Raw genomic sequence first — 21,456 nt, forward strand, 5'->3', positions numbered from 1 at the left:
AACCGGTGCCTGCGCTGTGTACTGGTGTCCTGCGCAGACGCAGTAAGCTCTGGCCGTCTGACATCCCAGCCAGGCTTGCACACTGCGCCTGCACGGGCATTGCGGCCAGCCACCTTTGGAAACCCCGCCCCGCACTGTGCATAATGCATAACACAGTGCGGGGTGGAGATTCCAAAGGTGGCTGGCCACAATGCCTGCGCAGGCGCAGTGTGCAAGCCTGGCTGGGACGTCAGACGGCCTAAGCTTACTGCATCTGCGCAGGACACCAGTACACAGCGCAGGCGCCGGTTTTGAAATGATAACAGCGCTGAGGGGGCAGCGCCGAAAGCACAGGAAGATTGGAGTGACGGCAGAGGAGCTGGTCAAGCTGGGGAGTGAGGACCCGCCTACCTGGCTAGAGACAGGAATTGTGGCTAAGTATAAAAACGCTTTATTTGGTGTATACTTGAACCTAAAACTAAAAGAGCCACCTTGTTAGAACGCAGCATTACTGCTGCACAAGGTGGCTCTTTTAGTTTATAACGGCTGGAGGGGGTGACAGTGGCCCTTTAAATGTGAGATGGTGCCTTAAAAAAAAATGGTTTTGTGAATTTTTGTTGTAAAAATGAGAAATCGCTGGTCAACTTTTAACCGTTATAACTTCCTAACAAAAAAAATGTGTTTCCAAAATTGTGCTGATGTAAAGTTGACATGTGGGAAATGTTATTTATTAACTATTTTGTGTGACTTATCTCTCTGATTTAAGGGCATAAAAATTCAAAGTTTGAAAATTGCAAACTTTTCACCATATTTCCATTTTTTTCATAAATAAATGCAAGGAAAATTGAAGAAATTTCACCACTAACATGAAGTACAATATGTCACGAAAAAAAATCTCATTCAGTGGGATCCGTTAAAGTGTTTCAGAGTTATAACCTCATAAAGTGACAGTGGTCAGAACTGTAAAAATTGCCTTGGTCATTAAGTACCAAATTGGCTCTGTCACTAAGGGGTTAAGAAAGCCCATCACATACTTATTTCCCCTGGTGCCATCCTGAGGATTTATTGTTATCAAAAATAAAGTATAAAAAGTGAAGAAAATGTCACTGGTGGCCTTATATCTGCCAGATTTGTACTGAGAAGAGATCACGGAGATGAATAAGTTGCTGTTTTTTCCTCATCTCTGCTCCAGTCCGGAATTCCATGTGAGTATACTACCTGAGATTTGTCTACTATTTCTGGCAGAAGAATTTTTGAGACCTTCACGAATTAGAGCCACAAAATGATGAGTTAAGGTGCACTCATACATCCATATTATACAGCTCGTGTGCAGCATTATTGTGGGGTCATTGAAGTATACTTGTCATTAATGGAGTTTTCCATCTAAGGAACAGTTGACGCCCATTACTTCTTGTAATTGCTACTGTCTCATGGTCCAACTCATCATTTGCTTTTTTAATTTCACTGTTTTGTATTTTTCTTGAGATATTTGTTACAGTTTTTTTGTGAAAAATTCTTCAATATGTAGTATACAGTTTATGAATGTCGTCAAAAATGATCTTTATGTTTTTTCTTTCACCTTTTATGCAATTTTAAATCTCAAACAGTATGTTTCAAAAAATGTAGCAAACATTTTATGAAATCTGCCACATATAAAACCAATCCAAGGAGGGACTAGATTAAATGTGAGCAAAAAACGTAATGACTTTTTAAAAGTTGTAAATTTTGAATCAGGCAAAAACATTTCTATAACCTAGAACAGTGTTCCTCAACTCTGGTCCTCAAAAATCACCAATAGATCATGTTTTCAGGATTTCCTTTGCATTGACCAGAAAAACGTCTCTGCAAATCCAATTTACCTGGAAAATTTGCATAGGCAGGTGAATTTGAATTTTTCCTAATCCACTCATGCCTAGTCATCAATCTTTAATTTTCCAAGAACACATGTAATAAGGTATGAAATTATAATATTAGGATTGCGGCCATTTTTGGGGGACTTTAAGGGCCATCAAAAGGTAAAAAATGTTGATATTCTTGTACTCTCCTTATTGCTCATGTCTCTGACCTCTTTACTCCTCATTGTAACCTGTCTGGTCCCTGTCACATCATCTTCTTAATTCGGCTGCATGTACTGATATCCTTGAACCTTTCACACTGAGCTGGAACGTCCGGCTCTGATGAGGCCTGGCATGGTTCTGGGCATGTATCCGCAACGTAAAGGCGAATGTCGAGATTTTGTTATTTTTTTTCTTTGTGCAAAATCCTCCCAGGCTTCATCAGAGCTGGAATTCCCCGCTCATGTGTTAGAACCCTGAGGATTGTAGCACTCTCTACTAACGGGACAAGGACTGGATGGGTGACAGTGAGGAAAGAAGGGACTGTAGAGGTGAGTATAAGAATTTATTTTTATTTTTTACATATTACTGCTATTATGCTCTGCCATCTAGAGACCCTAGAGTATTAAAAGGGATATTAAATACAAATAGCATCTCGAATTATGGAAATTCCTTGGAAAACCCTTGAAAAAAGGAGAAATCAAATTTTCATTGATTTAATCATCTTTAGTCATCAATGTTTAAGTGTCCGATAACTTCATTTATTATTTATGAAATAATAAAATTAGATGATTTATTAAGTTCTCTTACTTTATTTGAAATGGGAGGAATATTTCATGTTGCCTAAATTCCTGTATAGGAGGCAACAATTCTCTCATAAGCTTAGTCGCAGTATCACCCAAGATTCACATGGTCTCACTGCCACTTGGTAACTGACTTTCAAAATTACGAGTTGTGGACTGCCGTAGTCTTAAAGCACAATACTCCGAGGGCCATCTCCATGTAGTGCTTATCAGCATCCATAATCTGTGTATAAGGCATTTTTTCTACATATAGATTATTGTGATCTTTTAATGCTTTCATTATTTACATAATTCACTTTCTTTCAGGAAATAGACTTCAATCAGTTTCTCTTGTTTTCAGTGTGTTCACTGAAAATGTGTGACGTCAACCAGACTGAAGTCACAGAGTTCCTGATCCTTGGATTTACAGGTCTATATAAATACAAATGCCTGCTCTTCATCATTTTCTTCTTCTCTTACCTGATAATACTGTCTGGAAACCTCCTTATTATAGTGCTGGTGTCCACCAATCACAGCCTCAATATCCCAATGTTCTTCTTTCTCAAACATCTAGCTGTAGCCGATATCCTTTCCACTACGACCATTGTGCCTATGATGTTAACTATAATTCTATATGACATGATGGAGGTGCCAGTGAGGAGCTGCATCTTCCACCTCCATATGGTACTCATATTTGGTTTTAACCCAATGATACTGCTCACTATAATGTCTTATGATCGGTACTTGGCCATTTGCAGCCCGATGCGCTACAGTTCTATAATGCAACCTCATATTTGCGTCAAGATGGTTCTTGGCTCCTGGTTTTTGAACTTTGTCTTGTCCCTTGATATGATTTTTGTTTGGCAGCTGGAGTTTTGTGGTAACAACGCAATAGACCACTTCTTCTGTGACTTTGGGTTACTTGTTGAATTGACTACCTCCGACACTTTCCTCTTGACTTTGGTTGACTTTGTTATATCCATCATTGGCGGTGTCACCCCTTTTGCTTTAATTGTTATCAGCTATTTCAGTATTTTTTTCAACATAATGACCCTTTCATCCACCAGTGACTTGACAAAAGCCTTCTCCACATGTGGCTCCCATCTCACCACTGTATGTATCTACTATGGAACTCTCTACATGATTTACCTGATACCATCCAATGACAGATCATTGAGCATGAATAAGTTTGTATCTCTGCTGTACATTGTGGTGACTCCAATGATGAATCCCATCATTTACAGTCTGAGGAATCAGGAGATCAGGAGAGCTGTTCAACAAATGTTTAGAAAATGTTAAGGATATACTTAAATGCAGCACTTATATTAATGAGATTATTTTAGCTCATTACTGTATTTCCAGATGGGGAAAGGGAGGAACTATCGATTTGTCTTCTGGATTTTCTTGACAGAATATTCACAATAAATCATGGATGAGACTATTCAATGACAACTTTTTTTAGCTCTTGTCATATTTTTTTACACAATTCCTCTATATATTTTTTTTAAAGAAGCACTCCTCCTCCCATCAAAGTTTTTATGCACTTAGAATATTACAATCTTCCTATCATATGGCATTGTTCACTTACAATTGCTCATTTTGCCCTTCTACCCAATTAATTATTTTCTTTTCCTTTTTATCTATGACATCACATGATTAAAAACTGACAAGCTGAATCCTTCTAAGTTCTCTATAGAAACAGGTGGTCAATTTTCCATTTACAAATCATAGCAGCTGTTTTAAGAGTTAAATAGGGGAAGGAGATTTTTGCAGGCTAAAGAAATTTCCTGTTTCTACAAAGAGCAGAAAAAAGGAGAAAAATCAGTTGGGTAGAAAGGAAAAATGAACAATTGAATGCATAAAGTGCTGTATAATATGATAATTGCAATATATTAAGGCTATGTGCGCACGTTGTGGATTTTCCTGTGGAACTTTCTGCGTGGATTTTTCCTCTCTTGGCAGAAAACGCAGTTGAGAATCCGTGCGGATATGATGAGTAGCGGGAGCCAGAGTTTCCCCGTCCTGTGACATGACCCCGTCAACATCAGTGGGAGCCGGGGATCGGAGTACACTTGTCCAGAGTCACACAGCGGTGAGTGTTCCAAGGGCAGCGAGGAAATGTTAAGCTACGGGGTTAACTTAACCCCTTCATGACCCAGCCTATTTTGGCCTTAATGACCTTGCCGTTTTTTGCAATTCTGACCAGTGTCCCTTTATGAGGTAATAACTCAGGAACGCTTCAACGGATCCTAGCGATTCTGAGATTGTTTTTTCGTGACATATTGGGCTTCATGTTAGTGGTAAATTTAGGTCGATAATTTCTGAGTTTATTTGTGAAAAAAATTGAAATTTGGCAAAAATTTAGAAAATTTCGCAATTTTCACATTTTGAATTTTTATTCTGTTAAACCAGAGAGTTATGTGACATAAAATAGTTAATAAATAACATTTTCCACATGTCTACTTTACATCAGCACAATTTTGAAAAAACAAATTTTTTTTTTGCTAGGAAGTTATAAGGGTTAAAATTTGACCAGTGATTTCTCATTTTTACAACAAAATTTACAAAACCATTTTTTTAGGGACCACCTCACATTTGAAGTCAGTTTGAGGGTTCTGTATGGCTGAAAATACCCAAAAGTGACACCATTCTAAAAACTGCACCCCTCAAGGTGTTCAAAACCACATTCAAGAAGTTTATTAACCCTTCAGGTCTTTCACAGCAGCAGAAGCAACATGGAAGTAAAAAATGAACATTTAACTTTTTAGTCACAAAAATGATCTTTTAGCAAAAAATTTTTTATTTTCCCAAGGGTAAAAGGAGAAACTGGACCACGAACGATGTTGTCCAATTTGTCCTGAGTACGCTGATACCTCAAATGTGGGGGTAAACCACTGTTTGGGCACACGGCAGGGCTCGGAAGGGAAGGAGCGCCATTTGACTTTTTCAATGAAAAATTGGCTCCAATCTTTAGCGGACACCATGTCGCATTTGGAGAGCCCCCGTGTGCCTAAACATTGGAGCTCCCCCACAAGTGACCCCATTTTGGAAACTAGACCCCCCAAGGAACTTATCTAGAAGCATAGTGAGCACTTTAAACCCCAGGTGCTTCACAAATTGATCCGTAAAAATGAAACAGTGCTTTTTTTTCACAAAAAAAATATTTTAGCCTCAATTTTTTCATTTTCACACGGGCAACAGGATAAAATGGATCCTAAAACTTGTTGGACAATTTCTCCTGAGTACACCGATACCTCATATGTGGGGGTAAACCACTGTTTGGGCACATGGTAAGGCTCGGAAGGGAAGGAGCGCCATTTGACTTTTTGAATGAAAAATTATCTCCATTGCTAGCAGACACCATGTCACGTTTGGAGAGCCCCTGTGTGCCTAAACATTGTGGCACAAGTGACCCCATTTTGGAAACTAGACCCCCCAAGGAACTTATCTAGAAGCATAGTGAGCACTTTAAATTCTCAGGTGCTTCACAAATTGATCCGTAAAAATGAAAAAGTACTTTTTTTTCACACAAAATTTCTTTTAGCCTCAATTTTTTCATTTTCACATGGGCAACAGGATAAAATGGATCCTAAAATTTGTTTGGTAATTTCTCCTGAGTACGCTGATACCTCATATGTGGGGGTAAACCACTGTTTGGGTGCACGGCAAGGCTCGGAAGGGGAGGCGTGCCATTTGACTTTTTGAATGGAAAATTAGCTCCAATCGTTAGCGGACACCATGTCGCGTTTGGAGAGCCCCTGTGTGCCTAAACATTGGAGCTCCCCTACAAGTGACCCCATTTTGGAAACTAGACCCCCCAAGGAACTTATCTAGATGCATAGTGAGCACTTATATCCCCAAGGTGCTTCACAGAAGTTTATAACGCAGAGCCGTGAAAATAAAAAAATAATTTTTCTTTCCTCAAAAATGATTTTTAGCCCAGAATTTTTTATTTTCCCAAGGGTAATAGGAGAAATTGGACCCCAAATGTTGTTGTCCAGTTTGTCCTGAGTACGATGATACCCGATATGTGGGGGAAAACCACTGTTTGGGCGCACGGCAGGGCTCGGAAGGGAAGGCACACCATTTGGCTTTTTAATGGAAAATTAGCTCCAATCATTAGCGGACACCATGTCGCGTTTGGAGAGCCCCTGTGTGCCTAAACATTAGAGCTCCCGCACAAGTGACCCAATTTTGGAAACTAGACCTCCCAAGGAACTAATCTAGATGTGTGGTGAGCACTTTGAACCACCAAGTGCTTCACAGAAGTTTATAACGCAGAGCCGTGAAAATAAAAAATAATTTTTCTTTTCTCAAAAATGATTTTTTAGCCCACAATTTTTTATATTCCCAAGGGTAACAGGAGAAATTGGACCCCAAAAGTTGTTGTCCAGTTTCTCCTGAGTACGCTGATACCCCATATGTGGGGGTAAACCACTGTTTTGGCACACGTCGGGGTTCGGAAGGGAAGTAGTGACGTTTTGAAATGCAGACTTTGATGGAATGCTCTGCAGGCGTCAGGTTGCGTTTGCAGAGCCCCTGATGTGCCTAAACAGTAGGAACTCCCCACAAGTGACTCCATTTTGGAAACTAGACCCCCAATGGAACTTATCTAGATGTGTGGTGAGCACTTTGAACCCCCAAGTGCTTCACAGAAGTTTATAACGCAGAGCCGTGAAAATAATAAATGTGTTTCCTTTCCTCAAAAATATTTTTTTAGCCCAGAATTTTTTATTTTTGCAAGGGTAACAGGAGAAATTGGACCCCAAGAGTTGTTGTCCAGTTTCTCCTGAGTACGCTGATACCCCATATGTGGGGGTAAACCACTGTTTGGGCACATGCCAGGGCTCGGAAGGGAAGTAGTGACGTTTTGGAATGCAGACTTTGATGGAATGGTCTGCGGGCATCATGTTACGTTTGCAGAGCCCCTGATATGCCTAAACAGTAGAAACCCCCAACAAGTGACCCCATTTTGGAAACTAGACCCCCCAAGGAACTTATCTAGATGTGTGGTGAGCACGTTCAACCCCCAAGTGCTTCACAGAAGTTTACAACGCAGAGCCGTGAAAATAAGAAATCATTTTTCTTTCCTCAAAAAAGATGTTTTAGCAAGCAATTTTTTATTTTCACAAGGGTAACAGGAGAAATTGGGCCGCAATATTTGTTGCCCAGTTTGTTGTGAGTACAGTGATACCCCATATGTGGGGGTAAACCACTGTTTGGGCACACGTCAGGCCTCGGAAGGGAAGTAGTGACATTTGAAATGCAGACTTTGATGGAATGGTCTGCGGGCATCACGTTGCATTTGCAGAGCCCCTGATGTGCCTAAACAGTAGAAACACCCCACAAGTGACCCCATTTTGGAAACTAGACCCCCAACGGAACTTATCTAGATGTGTGGTGAGCACTTTCAACCCCCAAGTGCTTCACAGAAGTTTATAATGCAGAGCCGTGAAAATAAAAAATAATTGTTCTTTACTCAAAAATTATGTTTTAGCAAGTAATTTTTTATTTTTGCAAGGGTAACAGGAGAAATTGGACCCCAACAGTTGTTGCCCAGTTTGTTCTGAGTACGCTGGTACCCCAAATGTGGGGGTAAACCACTGTTTGGGCGCACGTTGGGGCTTGGAAGGGAGGGAGCACCATTTGACTTTTTGAATGCAAGATTGGCTGGAATCAATGGTGGCGCCATGTTGTGTTTGGAGACCCCTGATGTGCCTAAACAGTGGAAACCCCTCAATTCTAACTTCAACACTAACCCCAACACACCCCTAATCCTAATCCCAACTGTAGCCATAACCCTAATCACAACCCTAACCCCAACACACCCCTAACCACAACCCTAACCCCAACACACCCGTAACCCTAATTCCAACCCTAACCCTAATCCTAACCCTTATCCTAACCCTAATCCCAACCCTAACCCTAATCCCAACCCTAACCACAACTGTAACCCCAACGCACCCCTAACCCTATCCGTAACCCTAACCATAAGCCTAATCTTAACCCTATTTCCAACCCTAGCCCTAATTCCAACCCTAACTCTAATTCCAACCCTAACCCTAAGGCTATGTGCCCACGTTGCGGATTCGTGTGAGATTTTTCCGCACGATTTTTGAAAAATCTGCAGGTAAAAGGCACTGCGCTTTACCTGCGGATTTACAGCAGATTTCCAGTGTTTTTTTGTGCGGATTTCACCTGCGGATTCCTATTGAGGAACAGGTGTAAAACGCTGCGGAATCCGCACAAAGAATTGACATGATGCGGAAAAGACAACGCAGCGTTTCTGCACGGAATTTTCCGCACCATGGGCACAGCGGATTTGGTTTTCCATAGGTGTACATGGTACAGTAAACCTGATGGAAAACTGCTACGAATTCGCAGCAGCCAATCCGCTGCGGATCCGCGGCCAATCCGCTGCGGATCCGCGGCCAATCCGCTGCGGATCCGTGGCCAATCTGCTGCGGATCCGCAGCCAAATCCGCACTGTGTGCACATGCCATAACCCTAACCCTACCCCTACCCCTACCCCTAGTTCTAACCCTAGTTCTAACCCTATCACTAGTGGAAAAAGAAAAAAAAAATTTTTCTTTATTTTATTATTGTCCCTACCTATGGGGGTGATAAAGGGGGGGTTTATTAATTATTTTTTTTATTTTGATCGCTGTGATAGAACCTTCCACAGCGATCAAAATGTACTTGTAATGAATCTGCCGGCTGACAGATTCGGCGGGCGCACTGAGCATGCGCCCGCCATTTTGGAAGATGGCGGCGCCCATGGAGAAGACGGACCGACACCGGGAGCCTCGGTAAGTATAAGGGGGGGGAGATCGGGGCACGGGGGGGGCGTCAGAGCACGGGGGGGTGACATAGGAGCAGGGGGGAGCGGACAGGAGGACGGGGGAGCGGAGCTCAGGACGGAGGGGACTACGGGACCAATCGGTGGCTTGGGGGGGTGATCGGTGGGGTGGGGGGGGTCACTTCAGTATTTCCAGCCATGGCCGATGATATTGCAGCATCGGCCATGGCTGGATTGTAATATTTCACCAGTTTTTTTAGGTGAAATATTACAAATCGCTCTGATTGGCAGTTTCACTTTCAACAGCCGATCAGAGCGATCGTAGCCACGGGGGGGGGGGGGGGGGTGAAGCCACCCCCCCTGGGCTGAAGTACCACTCCCCCTGTCTCTGCAGATCGGGTAAAATAGGAGTTAACCCTTTCACCCGATCTGCAGGGACGCGATCATTCCATGACGCCACATAGGCGTCATGGGTCGGATTGGCACAGGTTTTCATGACGCCTACGTGGCGTCATGGGTCGGGAAGGGGTTGAAGGAAATGGAGCTAACATCAGCGACAAAGGAGTTAATCCTACAACTATCACATTTGAGTGGAAAAGTGGTGAACAATTCAACACCACAATCCGCTAATCTACACAAAGACACCTTCTTCTGCGGGATCAGCCCGCTAGGCGCTCATATAGATCAGGAAACTAGACAGAAAATCTGGAGCAACGATTACATTGACATATGGTCGTTGTTATCAGCGGACCAACAAACGGTGGATAAAGCTAACGATAGGTGTCTCGATAGGAGCAGATCAAAAATAGCATTAACCATGAATAATTGGCTCCAGGCCTTCGCAATATTGGGCTGTATTATGGGCCAGAAACATCCGGAACGCTGCTCCGAATTGTTTATATATCTAGACATGATATATAGTTCGTACAAGTCGCATGGCGGTTCAGTCTGGCGGCGGTATGACGAGGAGTTCCGCAGGTGTCTGGCCCTACAACCCAATCTAGGCTGGGGAGTTAAAGCAACAGATGTGTGGCTGCAACTGATGCTGTCCTAAAAGCAGCCCCCCTTTTCAGCCACGACCACTAATTACTCCGCAGCCGCAGGTCAGAACTCAGTGGTCATGCGAAAACCTGGGGCCTGCTGGTTATTCAACGAGGGAAACTGCCGTTTCCACACGTTATGCAAATTCAGACATGATTGCTCCGCTTGCGGGGGGGACACCCAGCGTCAAGGTGCACTTGTGAGCCATACAAAGAGCCTACAAGGCAGAACCCCAGTGAGCGTAACCGCGATGGCCACCTGGCTAAATCTCTACCCCAATAAGAAAGCAGCACAGCAGCTGCAAGTGGGATTCTCCGACGGGTTTTTCATCCCTTTCAGGTTTACAAGAATGCCAACCCTATCCGATAACCTAAAATCTGCTCGTGAATTCCCTGAAATACTTAGACAAAAAATAGCAAAGGAGGTAGAATTGGGTAGAATAGCAGGCCCCTTCCAGCCGCTCCCCTTCAAAAACATCAAAATATCACCGTTAGGCATTTTTCCAAAAAAGGAACCCGGTAAATACTGCCTAATCCATCATTTATCTCACCTCAAAGGGCGATTTGGTTAACGACGCAATTTCCCCATAAGAAGCTTCTGTCTCATACGCGTCTTTCGATAAAGTGGTAGAATTAGTCCGGGCAGCCGGACCCGGCGCCCTGTTAGCCAAATCCGACATAGAATCGGCATTCTGTTTACTACCCATGCACCCCGAATGTTTCCACCTTCTGGGCTGCAAAGTGGACCAGCTCTATTACTTCGATATGCGCCTCCCGATGGGATGTTCCATATCATGTCACTATTTCGAGCTATTCAGCACCTTCCTAGATTGGGTAGTTTGGCACGAGACAGGCAGCAAATCCCTAAATCACTACCTCGATGATTTCCTGTTTGTCAGACCCAGAAATTCTAAACTCTGCTCCGATCTACTAGAAAAATTCAAATCTATCTCACACAAATTCGGCGTGCCATTGTCACCGGAGAAAACGGAGGGACCATGTAATGTAGTGCCTTTTTCCGCTTACCAGAGGATAAAATACTAAAAACCCAGCAAATGTTGAAAGGCTTTCGCGAAGTGAACAAGGTAGCCCTACAGCAAATGCAGGCATTTTTGGGCCTATTGACGTTCGCCTGCCTCATAATGCCGGTCGGCAGAGTATTCTCGTGCAGACTATCTTTGGCAAGAAAAGGCGCTTCTCAGCCCAGCCATAGAATTAGGCTCACTCGTTTGCTAAAAGCAGATCTGCTAGTATGGCAGACGTTCCTGCAATAGTACAACGGTCACACGTGTGTCATGGCTAGAGAGATCGCAAGCAAGGAATTAGGGCTGACAATAGGGTGGAACAAAAAAGAGGGTTTTGCAGAAATTTATAAAAACCAATGGTGCAAATTTGATTGGCCAGAACAATGGACGAAAGCAAAGTGGGGGCTAGACCCAGCCCTTTGGGAATTGTTTGCGGTAGTAGCAGCGCTGGAGATATGGGCCGATCAGTTGAGAAACATGAACATTTGTTTCCAAACAAAAAATGCGAAAACAGCAAGGAGTCTAAATCACATGTCTTCTTCATCCTTGCCCATACTCGCTCTCTTGCGCCGGCTAGCGCTGATATGCCTAGAAAACAATACTTGGTGTACAGCCACCATGGTGGTGGAAGTAGATGATAATATCATTAACCCACTGTTATTTTCCAATTGGCAGGCTTTCAGAACCCAGCAGCCCAATGCGCAACCCCAGGGTATTCGGTGTCCACTGTCCCAGTGGGACACAGTGGCCAATCATTGATGCCCTTGATACAGGCCTCCGTTTCGCCAGCTACCTGGCAGGTGTATAGTAAGGCTTGGGAGGAGTGGTGCTCAATGATTCAGGATAGGCCAGTTGATAAATGCGACCAAGCACGAAGCACGGTGACGACTGATTTTATATTATGGATGAGGGAAGGTGGGGCGTCGAGCACCTCGGCACAACGGAAATTATCGGGGCTAGCATTTTTATTTCTATTATTGGGATGGGTAGACGTAACTAAGTCCTCCTGCATAAAGCAAGCCATTAAAGGTTGGAAAAGGCTTCAGCCAAGCCAAGAATGTCGCCGCCCCATTTCTCTGAGACTATTGCAGTGCATGACCTGATTTCGATATCCCCATCAGTCTGCTCATCGCAATATGAGGCGGCCCTCATATCGGCAGCTTTTGCGACTGCCTTTTTCAGAGCACTTCACATTAGTGAACTGCTATTGCGGTCAAAAAACATGTCATAAGGAGGCCTAATTAATGAGAACATAGTAATATGCAGCGATGCCCTGCGCATCAGGGTTAGAAAATCCAAATGCAATCCCACCGGTAGGGGCACTTGGGTCCTGGTTAACTCTACAAAAGGCCCAGCTTGACCGCTAAAAATTGTTAAAAGATACGCCGTAATAAGACACGTGGGTAGATTTTTCTTCAATCATACAGATGGGCCCCCTCTGACCAAGTAACAATTCCAGGCAATGTTCAAGCTATGCTTGGAAAAAAACGGCGCAATCCAAAGGAGTACAGAACACATTCGTTCCGGATAGGGGCGGTCACAGAAGCAGCTAGGGCAGGAGTGTCAGAGGCCGAAGTGCAGAGAATGGGTCGTTGGAAGTCCGCATGCTTCGCCAGGTACATAAGACCCGACTTGCTTAATTAACATATGTTGTCTCTTACAGGGGTTGAAGTTTGGGTTGTAGGAGATTCCTACGTATACTGGGCCGAAAAGAGGGCAAAACTGCGGCCGGGAGGAACAAATCTTTACCTCCCAGGCATAAAAGTTAACTGGAAGGGTATCAGAGGCCTCCAGTGGAAACAGGTGTTCAAGGAGATGGTGGGCATAGCAAGGATGGCGGAACGCCCTTTGATAATGGTGTCACACGCGGGTGGCAATGACCTAGGCAAACAAAAGGTGGCCGAATTGTACAAATGGATGACAACGGATATGGAACGGTTCAGCTGTCTATTCAGGAGCATGATACTGGTGTGGTCGGATATAACACCACGGGCCGTTTGGCGAGGCGCAAGAGATAAAAGAGCCATAGAGCGGACAAGGAGTAAATTCAATATGTGAGAGGAAGACGCGGTATCGTGATTCGTCACCACCCGCTACAAGGGGATAACACGCCACAATTAAGACCGGACGGAGTTCACCTAATGGACATTGGCCTTGATATTTTTCTATCTGGTTTACAGGATGGGGTTGAACAGGCCTTAACATTGATGGGTGGGGTCGGTAATACACGGGATCCTCCGTGGTGGAAGAAGCGGAGGAGGGCAAAGGTCATAACCGCTCGTTGGGCCAATTCCCCTGTCGACGGACAGGAGCTCGGCGCGAGTGCCCGTTACGATGTGTAATTGCCTTTCTCTGCTTATTTAAGTAATAAACTGTGACCAACCTGTTCAACCCACCTAGGACTGAGTGTGTTTCATTATGGGAGCAATGGGAGGGGGGAAGGCACTGGTTACGACACCCAGGTCTCCACAGTCTGGCAGGCGCGGTACTGAATAAGGTGCGCGCCTCTGACTTGGGAGCACACAGAGAAAGCATCAGCAAAATGAGGTCAGTGCCAGTTCCCCCCTAGCATCACTCCCCCTTAGTGATGCACTAATTAGGAAACCCCCAGCCGGCCAGTGGTCACTGGAGGGGAGGGGTCCTACGGCCACTCCTACGGGGGTTAAATCCAGGTGTCCGGCTGGGAACTTCCTCTTTTCCTCCCGGCGGATACCTGGAAGATTTTGTCCCACCCTCCCTCCCTTTTAAAAGCTAATGGCGAAACTAACCCGCGGGATAATGTAAATTTGCAAATTCTATTGCAATATTTAAAGAAAAAAAAATGTATATACGTAGGTTGATGTAACTAACCTTAGTAATCTTTATTAAGTCACAGCGGAAGAAGCGGAGGAGGGCAAAGGTCGTAACCGCTCGTTGGGCCAATTCCCCTGTCGATGGACAGGAGCTCGGCGCGAGCGCCCGTTACGATATATAATTGCCTTTCTCTGCTTATTTAATTAATAAACTGTGACCAACCTGTTCAACCCACCTAGGACTGAGTGTGTTTCATTATTATTATTATTATTATTATTATTATTTATTGTTATAGCGCCATTTATTCCATGGCGCTTTACAAGTGAGGAGGGGTATACATAATAAAAACAAGTACAATAGTCTTGAACAATACAAGTCATAACTGGTACAGGAGGAGTGAGGACCCTGCCCGCGAGGGCTCACAATCTACAAGGGATGGGTGAGAATACAGTAGGTGAGGATAGAGCTGATCGTGCAGCGGTTGGTTGATCGGTGGTTATGGGAGCAATGGGAGGGGGGAAGGCACTGGTTACGACACCCAGGTCTCCACAGTCTGCCTTTCTGCTGAGTTTTTGGCACATAACTACGCAGCAAAACCGCAATCCTTTATACTACTGCAGTTTTGCTGCGGATTTGACTGACTCAATGGTAGTAAATGGGTGCAGAAATTCTGCAGATCTGCAAAAAGAATTGACATGCTGCGGAAAATAAAACTCTACGAATCTGCGTGGATTTTTCCATAGCATGTGCACAGCAATTCTGTAATTCCCATTGATTAACTTTGGTTGTGCACTACATTGCACATTTGGTGCAATTCCGCGCATCCAAAAACGCTGTGGATAGGCAACAAAATATGCAATGTGTGCACATAGCCTAAGGAGATGAAAATTTTGATGGATAGAGGAGTGCTGCCTTAAGCATGTTCATTGCTACATAAGTGAATGGTATTTATTGAAACTATAGATTGTTACACACATCAAGATATCATAGCATAGAATGTTAGAGTTGAAGGTCATTGTGTCCAACCCCTTGTTCAATGCAGGAGTCACTAAACCATCTCTGTCTAGCCTGTGTTTGAAGACTTCGATTTCAGGAAAACTCACCACTAGTGATGAGCGAACACTAAAATGCTCAGGTGCTCGTTGCTTGGGTCAAGCAAATTGGAATGCTCGGGTGCTCAACACGAGCAACGAGTCCAATGTAAGTCTATGGGAAACTCGAGCAATTTTACAGTGGTCCACCCCAGAGGTCTGCAGATGGACTAAAAATTGTAGAAATCAATGGGAACAGTGCTCAAATGACATAAGAACAGCATGGGGAAGACCCCTGGAAGCATTTCTGACTATAAGGTCACTGCTGTGATCAATGTTGTCAGAGTTTTATGCCACTTTTACAGACTCACAATAACACATACAAAAACAAAACCAAAATGGATTTTCTCTGGAAATATGCTAAAAGGTTGATATATGATGTGCCAACATGGTGGAATTCTACTCTACACATGTTGCAGCAACTGTGGCAGCAAAAACGAACCTTGACGAAGTATGTCATGTCATATAGCCTAACCCAACGCGGAACGGAGGTGGCCCCTATTACATTTACAGAATGAGCACAGATTAAGGACCTCTACACCCTTCTGCACAGTTTTGAAATTGGCTACTAAGATGGTTAGCGCTGATGATGTCATCATCAGCATCACTATTCCAGTCATTTATATGCTGGAGCAGACTTTGAATAGACTGCGGGAGGAGATGGTGATCCCAGAAGAAGAGGAGGAAGCAGAGGAGGCTGCTGAAGGGATAACATTGTCTCAAAGTTCATTACTGTCATGACAGGTGGGTGCCAAAGGAGGGTGGATTACTGCGATTGAGGGGGGCTGGTGATAATAACAGACAAACTGTTATCGAAGATGCAAGATCCGAGGAACAAATGGAGAAAGAAGAAGTGATGGGCGAGAAACTGTAGGATGAAGAGGATAATCCTCCTTTCCCAGTGTTCAGGGTTGGTGGGAGGGGACAGAGGAAATGAGCCTGATTGTTACCCAGCCACCAACACAGCATGGGCTCAGATCTCATGGTAGAACCCGACATATGAGTGCCTTCTTGCTGCACTATCTGCAACATGATCGCCATATAGCAATGATTAGGAATAATGCTGACTACTGGGTTGCCACTTTATTAGATCCATGTTTTAAAACCAAATTTTGACAGATAATTCCCACCTTAGAAAGGAATCTGCGAATGCTAGAATATCGAAACACACTTTTATACAACCTTAAGAGAGCTTTTCCCCAAGACAGCAGTAAAGCACACAGTTCGCATCACAGCTGTAGACTTACAACCTCCAGCATGTCAATTTGTCAATGCCAAAACATTAGCAGCAGCAGTGATGGAAGTGGAAGAAGCAATCTCTGTGAGTCCTTTGAACCTTTTTTTAGACCAACTTGTGCAGCAGCACACGTCTTACATGTGGTGAACGAATGGAGAGTATATTGCAAGTGAATATAGAACTAAATATCAATACCGTCAGGGAGGGGTTGGACCCTTTCACATTTTGGTCTTCCAAAGGTCAATCACATATCTTCCAGCAACTTTCTGCCACTTACATTGTGTTGTTTTATACACTGGGCCTGAGTTTTGGTTCAGTCTCCCCCCAAAAAAGGGAGATTTAAATTCTCAACAAGTTTATATACACCTTCTACCTTGTTTTACAGTACCATATAACATTGTTATTTTGGTTAGATTTTCCAAAAAGTGAGGAAGTCCGGTGGGCGGTGGTTGCCAGCTGGTACTGATGGTGGTGGTGGTGGTGGTGGTGCAACTCGTGTTAGTGACAAAAGCACAATAGCACCTAAGGCTGGAGGTGTTGAGCCAGTGTCATCGTCTGGCTACCCAAAATGTTGATTATCTAACCTTCATTCAAATGAACCAATCATTGATTTCAAATTATTTTGCCCCACCTTCCCCTGCTGACACGTAGCTTGCCTGAAAAATGTCTTGCTTTTGGCCTCCTCGTACTGACTTCTCCAATTCCTCCATTTGCAGCTGCTGAATGTCCACCACAGGCCATTTTATACCTCCCTAAATGGGCTGACTCCCCCCACAGGGCCATGGTCACCACCTGGCGCAAGCACCCTTGTGAGGGCCATTTGCCTGGACAGGTGGGTGGGCCCACTCTTGGGCGACGGCACTGGCACAGGGTCCCTCATAGTACAATGAAGTGTCTCTGACAGTGGTGGTGCACAACCAAAGTCAGACACACCGGCGTAATATGAGGGGCCCTGTGCCAGTACCGCCGCCCACGAGAGAGTGTTCCCCCCAGCTCGAACAGTGCTCTACCACTTGCAATACTTACCTCTCCCTGCTCCACCACTGTGTAGTCTGTGCTGTTAAATCCTTCAATGGCACTGCCAATACAAATTTGTTGAAATGATAGAAGATAGTTAAAATATACAGGGGCCCTGGCCTCCATTTAGACCACTTAATACTTTGCGCCTACTACCACCGTCTGCTACTCAGCAGAGGAGCCCACCCCTGTACCTAGCTATGCCACCTGTTTATTTATGAACCATTTTTTGGCAGACATTTAGCCTACTTTATTATTAGGGCCTACTAACTGTGTCTGCCACTCATTACAGTTGTCCTGCACTGAACAAAGCAATGCCGCCTATTTAGTCCTGTTACCACATTTGAACTGCATTTAGCCTACTTTATTATTTGAGCCTACTAACTGTGTCTGCTACTCATGACTGTTTTCATCCACTGAACAATGCAATGCCGCCTGTTTAGTCCTCTTACCACATTTGAACTGCATTTAGCCTACTTTATTAATTGGGCCTACTAACTGTGTCTGCCACTCATTACAGTTTTCCTCCACTGAACAAAGCAATGCCACCTGGTTAGTCCTGTTACCAATTTTGAACTGCATTTAGCCCACTTTATTATTTGTGCCTATATCTATGTTTCCTCCTCATCCTGCCCATTGCCCAGCCACTACTAGATGAGTCTGCTGGTACATTGACCCAGACCACTACATCCCCCTTGCACTCTACACAGCCAGAATCTGACCCTGCTGAAAGTCAGGTTCTCCTTCCCGCATACTATACCACCTTACACGGGTGGGGACAAAGAGGAAGGTGCAGATGAAAGTACAGGTTCCTTCATCAGGTAGGGGGCATACTCATTGGCGACGTCACTGGCACAGGGCCCCTCATATTACGCAAAAGTGTCTCTGCCAGTGGGAGGCGCCACCTGCCGTCAAACACACCGCCGTACTATGAGGGGCCCTGTGCCAGTGCCAACGAGTGGGCCCCCTGCTTGCTCAGGATCACAGCACTTGCAAAGTTGAAATACTTACCTCTCCCTGCTCCACCTCCTTTGATGTATTCCGCGTTTCCTGGGCCCACGAAAATCTTGAGCCAGCCCTACCCCCCCACACAACTTTAGCCAATGACCCCCAGTTTTCAATGCCTAACTATTATTAAAAAGTACATTAAGATTGACAAGCTTAAGTTATAAGAATTGATGTTTTTGGCATTAAAATGGGCACTGTAGGTGTTTTCTTGTCCTCCACTCACTGCCGACTTTGATTCCCCATTGACTTGCTTTGAGTTTCGTGCTTCAGTCGGCCCCCGACTTTTTGCAATAATCGGCCGATTTCACATGACCTGACTTTCGCAAAACCCGACTCGATCCTAAAAAAGTAAAAGTCACTCAACTCTAGTAGTCTAGAAAACTGATATTTGTGCCACCTGAGTGTGGCTCAGCTCATCATGAAAGCAGGTAGAGGTGTTGCATGTGATGTCATGTCAGGGCTCCCAGCAAAGGGACCCTACACCAATCCCTCACCTACTTCGTCTTACTGTGATGTTCATTGGAAAGCATTATGCTGTCCCAGACTCCGATACATCATGCCTGGCTTATTGCTGCAGTGTCATGCTACAATTAGTACTGTGGGTGAATTGAGGCCACTTTTCTGCTGTCTGCCCCTCATTTGATGTGCTTTGACAGCATTTGGGGCTGTTCTAAGGTGTTGTGCATGCGTTTGTTTTTGCTTCCCATTGACGTGAATGGTGTTTGGTAATGTTCAGTGAATATTCGACAAATTAATTGGCGAATATTGCAAATTCGGCAAACGTAATCCAAATTGAAAATTGAAATATTTGCTTATCTCTAGTTTCTGGTCGCAGAAACATCATTTGTTTACCCGCTACAGTCAGGGTGAGTCAGAGCACATCAGGTGTTATGGGAGTGGACATGACTGTTGTTTTTGTGTCATCTATCACAACTAATCTTCATCAGTCCACCAAAGCATCTCTGCCTGCACATCACTCACATCCCAGCAGTTTGTCCCGTTCTCCGTACTCTACTCTCTCTCAGCACAGCAGCCAGCCCTCGGTCCCACAGTTGTGTTCACTTAAAACTTAAAAGAATGTTTCCTCCTACACATTGCATAGCTAAAAGCTTGAACTCCACCATCTCCAGTCTGTTGGCCACAGAAATGCTGCCTTACTGCCTGGTAGATACAGACGGTTTCAGAAAGTTGATGGCCATCGCATTCTCATAATAATAATAATAATAATTTTATTTATATAGCGCCAACATATTCCGCAGCGCTTTACAACTTATAGAGGGGACTTATACAGACAATAGACATTACAGCATAACAGAAATCACAGTTCAAAACAGATACCAGTAGGAATGAGGGCCCTGCTCGCAAGCTTACAATAGTACCAGTTGCTCTGTCACCATTACTTTTCTAAGATAGCTGTGCCTGTACTCCATTAGCATCTCACAGTCAACCATCCGTTTCCTAAAAAATGTATGTCTGCAAGGATGCATTTCACCACTGACACATGGACAAGCCAAACTTGGCAAATTGGCGATTTTGAGGGAAAATGCTCGAGAATTTGAACATGAATCTGAATGAGCTACGCTTGTGCTGAATTTGACATTGGCAAACATTTTATGAACAAGTTTGCTCATCTCTAAAGGACAGCGCTTCGATGGGGCCATTTAGTAAATGGGGTTCATACATGCACAACTTGCATCTCTACAGGACTTCAGATCATAATTTGGCTTGATCTGAACAGTAAGATGGATGTATAATGAAAAGTCCATCTTCTGGGTTCAGTTCCAGACACTACTTGTCTGCTACAAACCTCAAACTTTCGAGTTCGTTAATCCCTAGTTATCAGTTTTTATAGAGGAGGAGACAGTGAGCTGTGACACCTCCTTTGGTGAATGTTGGATCCTGTGTTAACTACAGTATATAGAGGTGTTATCAATCACTGTACAGGATGAGGAGGTGAGCTGTGACATCACAAACATTCCCAAATTCCAAACTTTGAATGCTTCTATCCTTACACCAGATAGTCATACCGACCACACAAAAGAGTTGACAAATAACATTTCCCATCCATCTGCTCTACATCAGCATCTCCTATCACTTGTCCTTTGATCTTGTTTGGAGGTTTAAAATTTAACCTTCCTCTAGTGTTAGCTTTCTGTTGCTCTTTCTTATGTTAAGGGGTCGGTTTTGACACGTGTCTTAGATCACCCCTAGGATACCCTAAAAACAGTTATTTGTGATCCAATTTGTTTCTTACCTCTTAGTTACCTTTTTAGGGTTTCTCATCCATGGAAGGATTTATTTTAATATTTTTGTTGTGGCCCCCTGGGCCTTTCATTTGAGAGCATACCCTTCATTTTCAATATAAAAATATTGTCAAATGAACCTCAAGAGAATAATATAAACTTAAAAAAGTTTGTTGTACTACCTGACTATTACTGAAGGGTTTTAGAACACATTTCTTAAATGCAAAGAAAAATACATATATGTATATATATATATATATATATATATATATATATATATATATATATATATATATACACTCACCGGCCACTTTATTAGGTACACCATGCTAGTAACGGGTTGGACCCCCTTTTGCCTTCAGAACTGCCTCAATTCTTCGTGGCATAGATTCAACAAGGTGCTGGAAGCATTCCTCAGAGATTTTGGTCCATATTGACATGATGGCATCACACAGTTGCCGCAGATTTGTCGGCTGCACATCCCAAAGATGCTCCATACAAGGCAGGATGGATCCATGCTTTCATGTTGTTTACGCCAAATTCTGACCCTACCATCCGAATGTCGCAGCAGAAATAGAGACTCATCAGACCAAGCAACGTTTTTCCA

The 21,456-nt window shown here is 43.9% G+C and overlaps 1 protein-coding gene across 1 annotated transcript; it reads left to right on the plus strand.

The window, feature by feature from the left end:
* Positions 1-2,971: 2,971 nt before the first annotated feature.
* Positions 2,972-3,895, plus strand: LOC143774828 (olfactory receptor 1G1-like). Its single transcript, XM_077262597.1, has one exon. It carries the CDS (start codon positions 2,972-2,974, stop codon positions 3,893-3,895), a length of 924 nt encoding a protein of 307 aa, XP_077118712.1.
* Positions 3,896-21,456: the final 17,561 nt, after the last annotated feature.

Source organism: Ranitomeya variabilis, chromosome 5 (genome assembly GCF_051348905.1).
Source record: "Ranitomeya variabilis isolate aRanVar5 chromosome 5, aRanVar5.hap1, whole genome shotgun sequence".
Classification (NCBI taxonomy): domain Eukaryota; kingdom Metazoa; phylum Chordata; class Amphibia; order Anura; family Dendrobatidae; genus Ranitomeya; species Ranitomeya variabilis.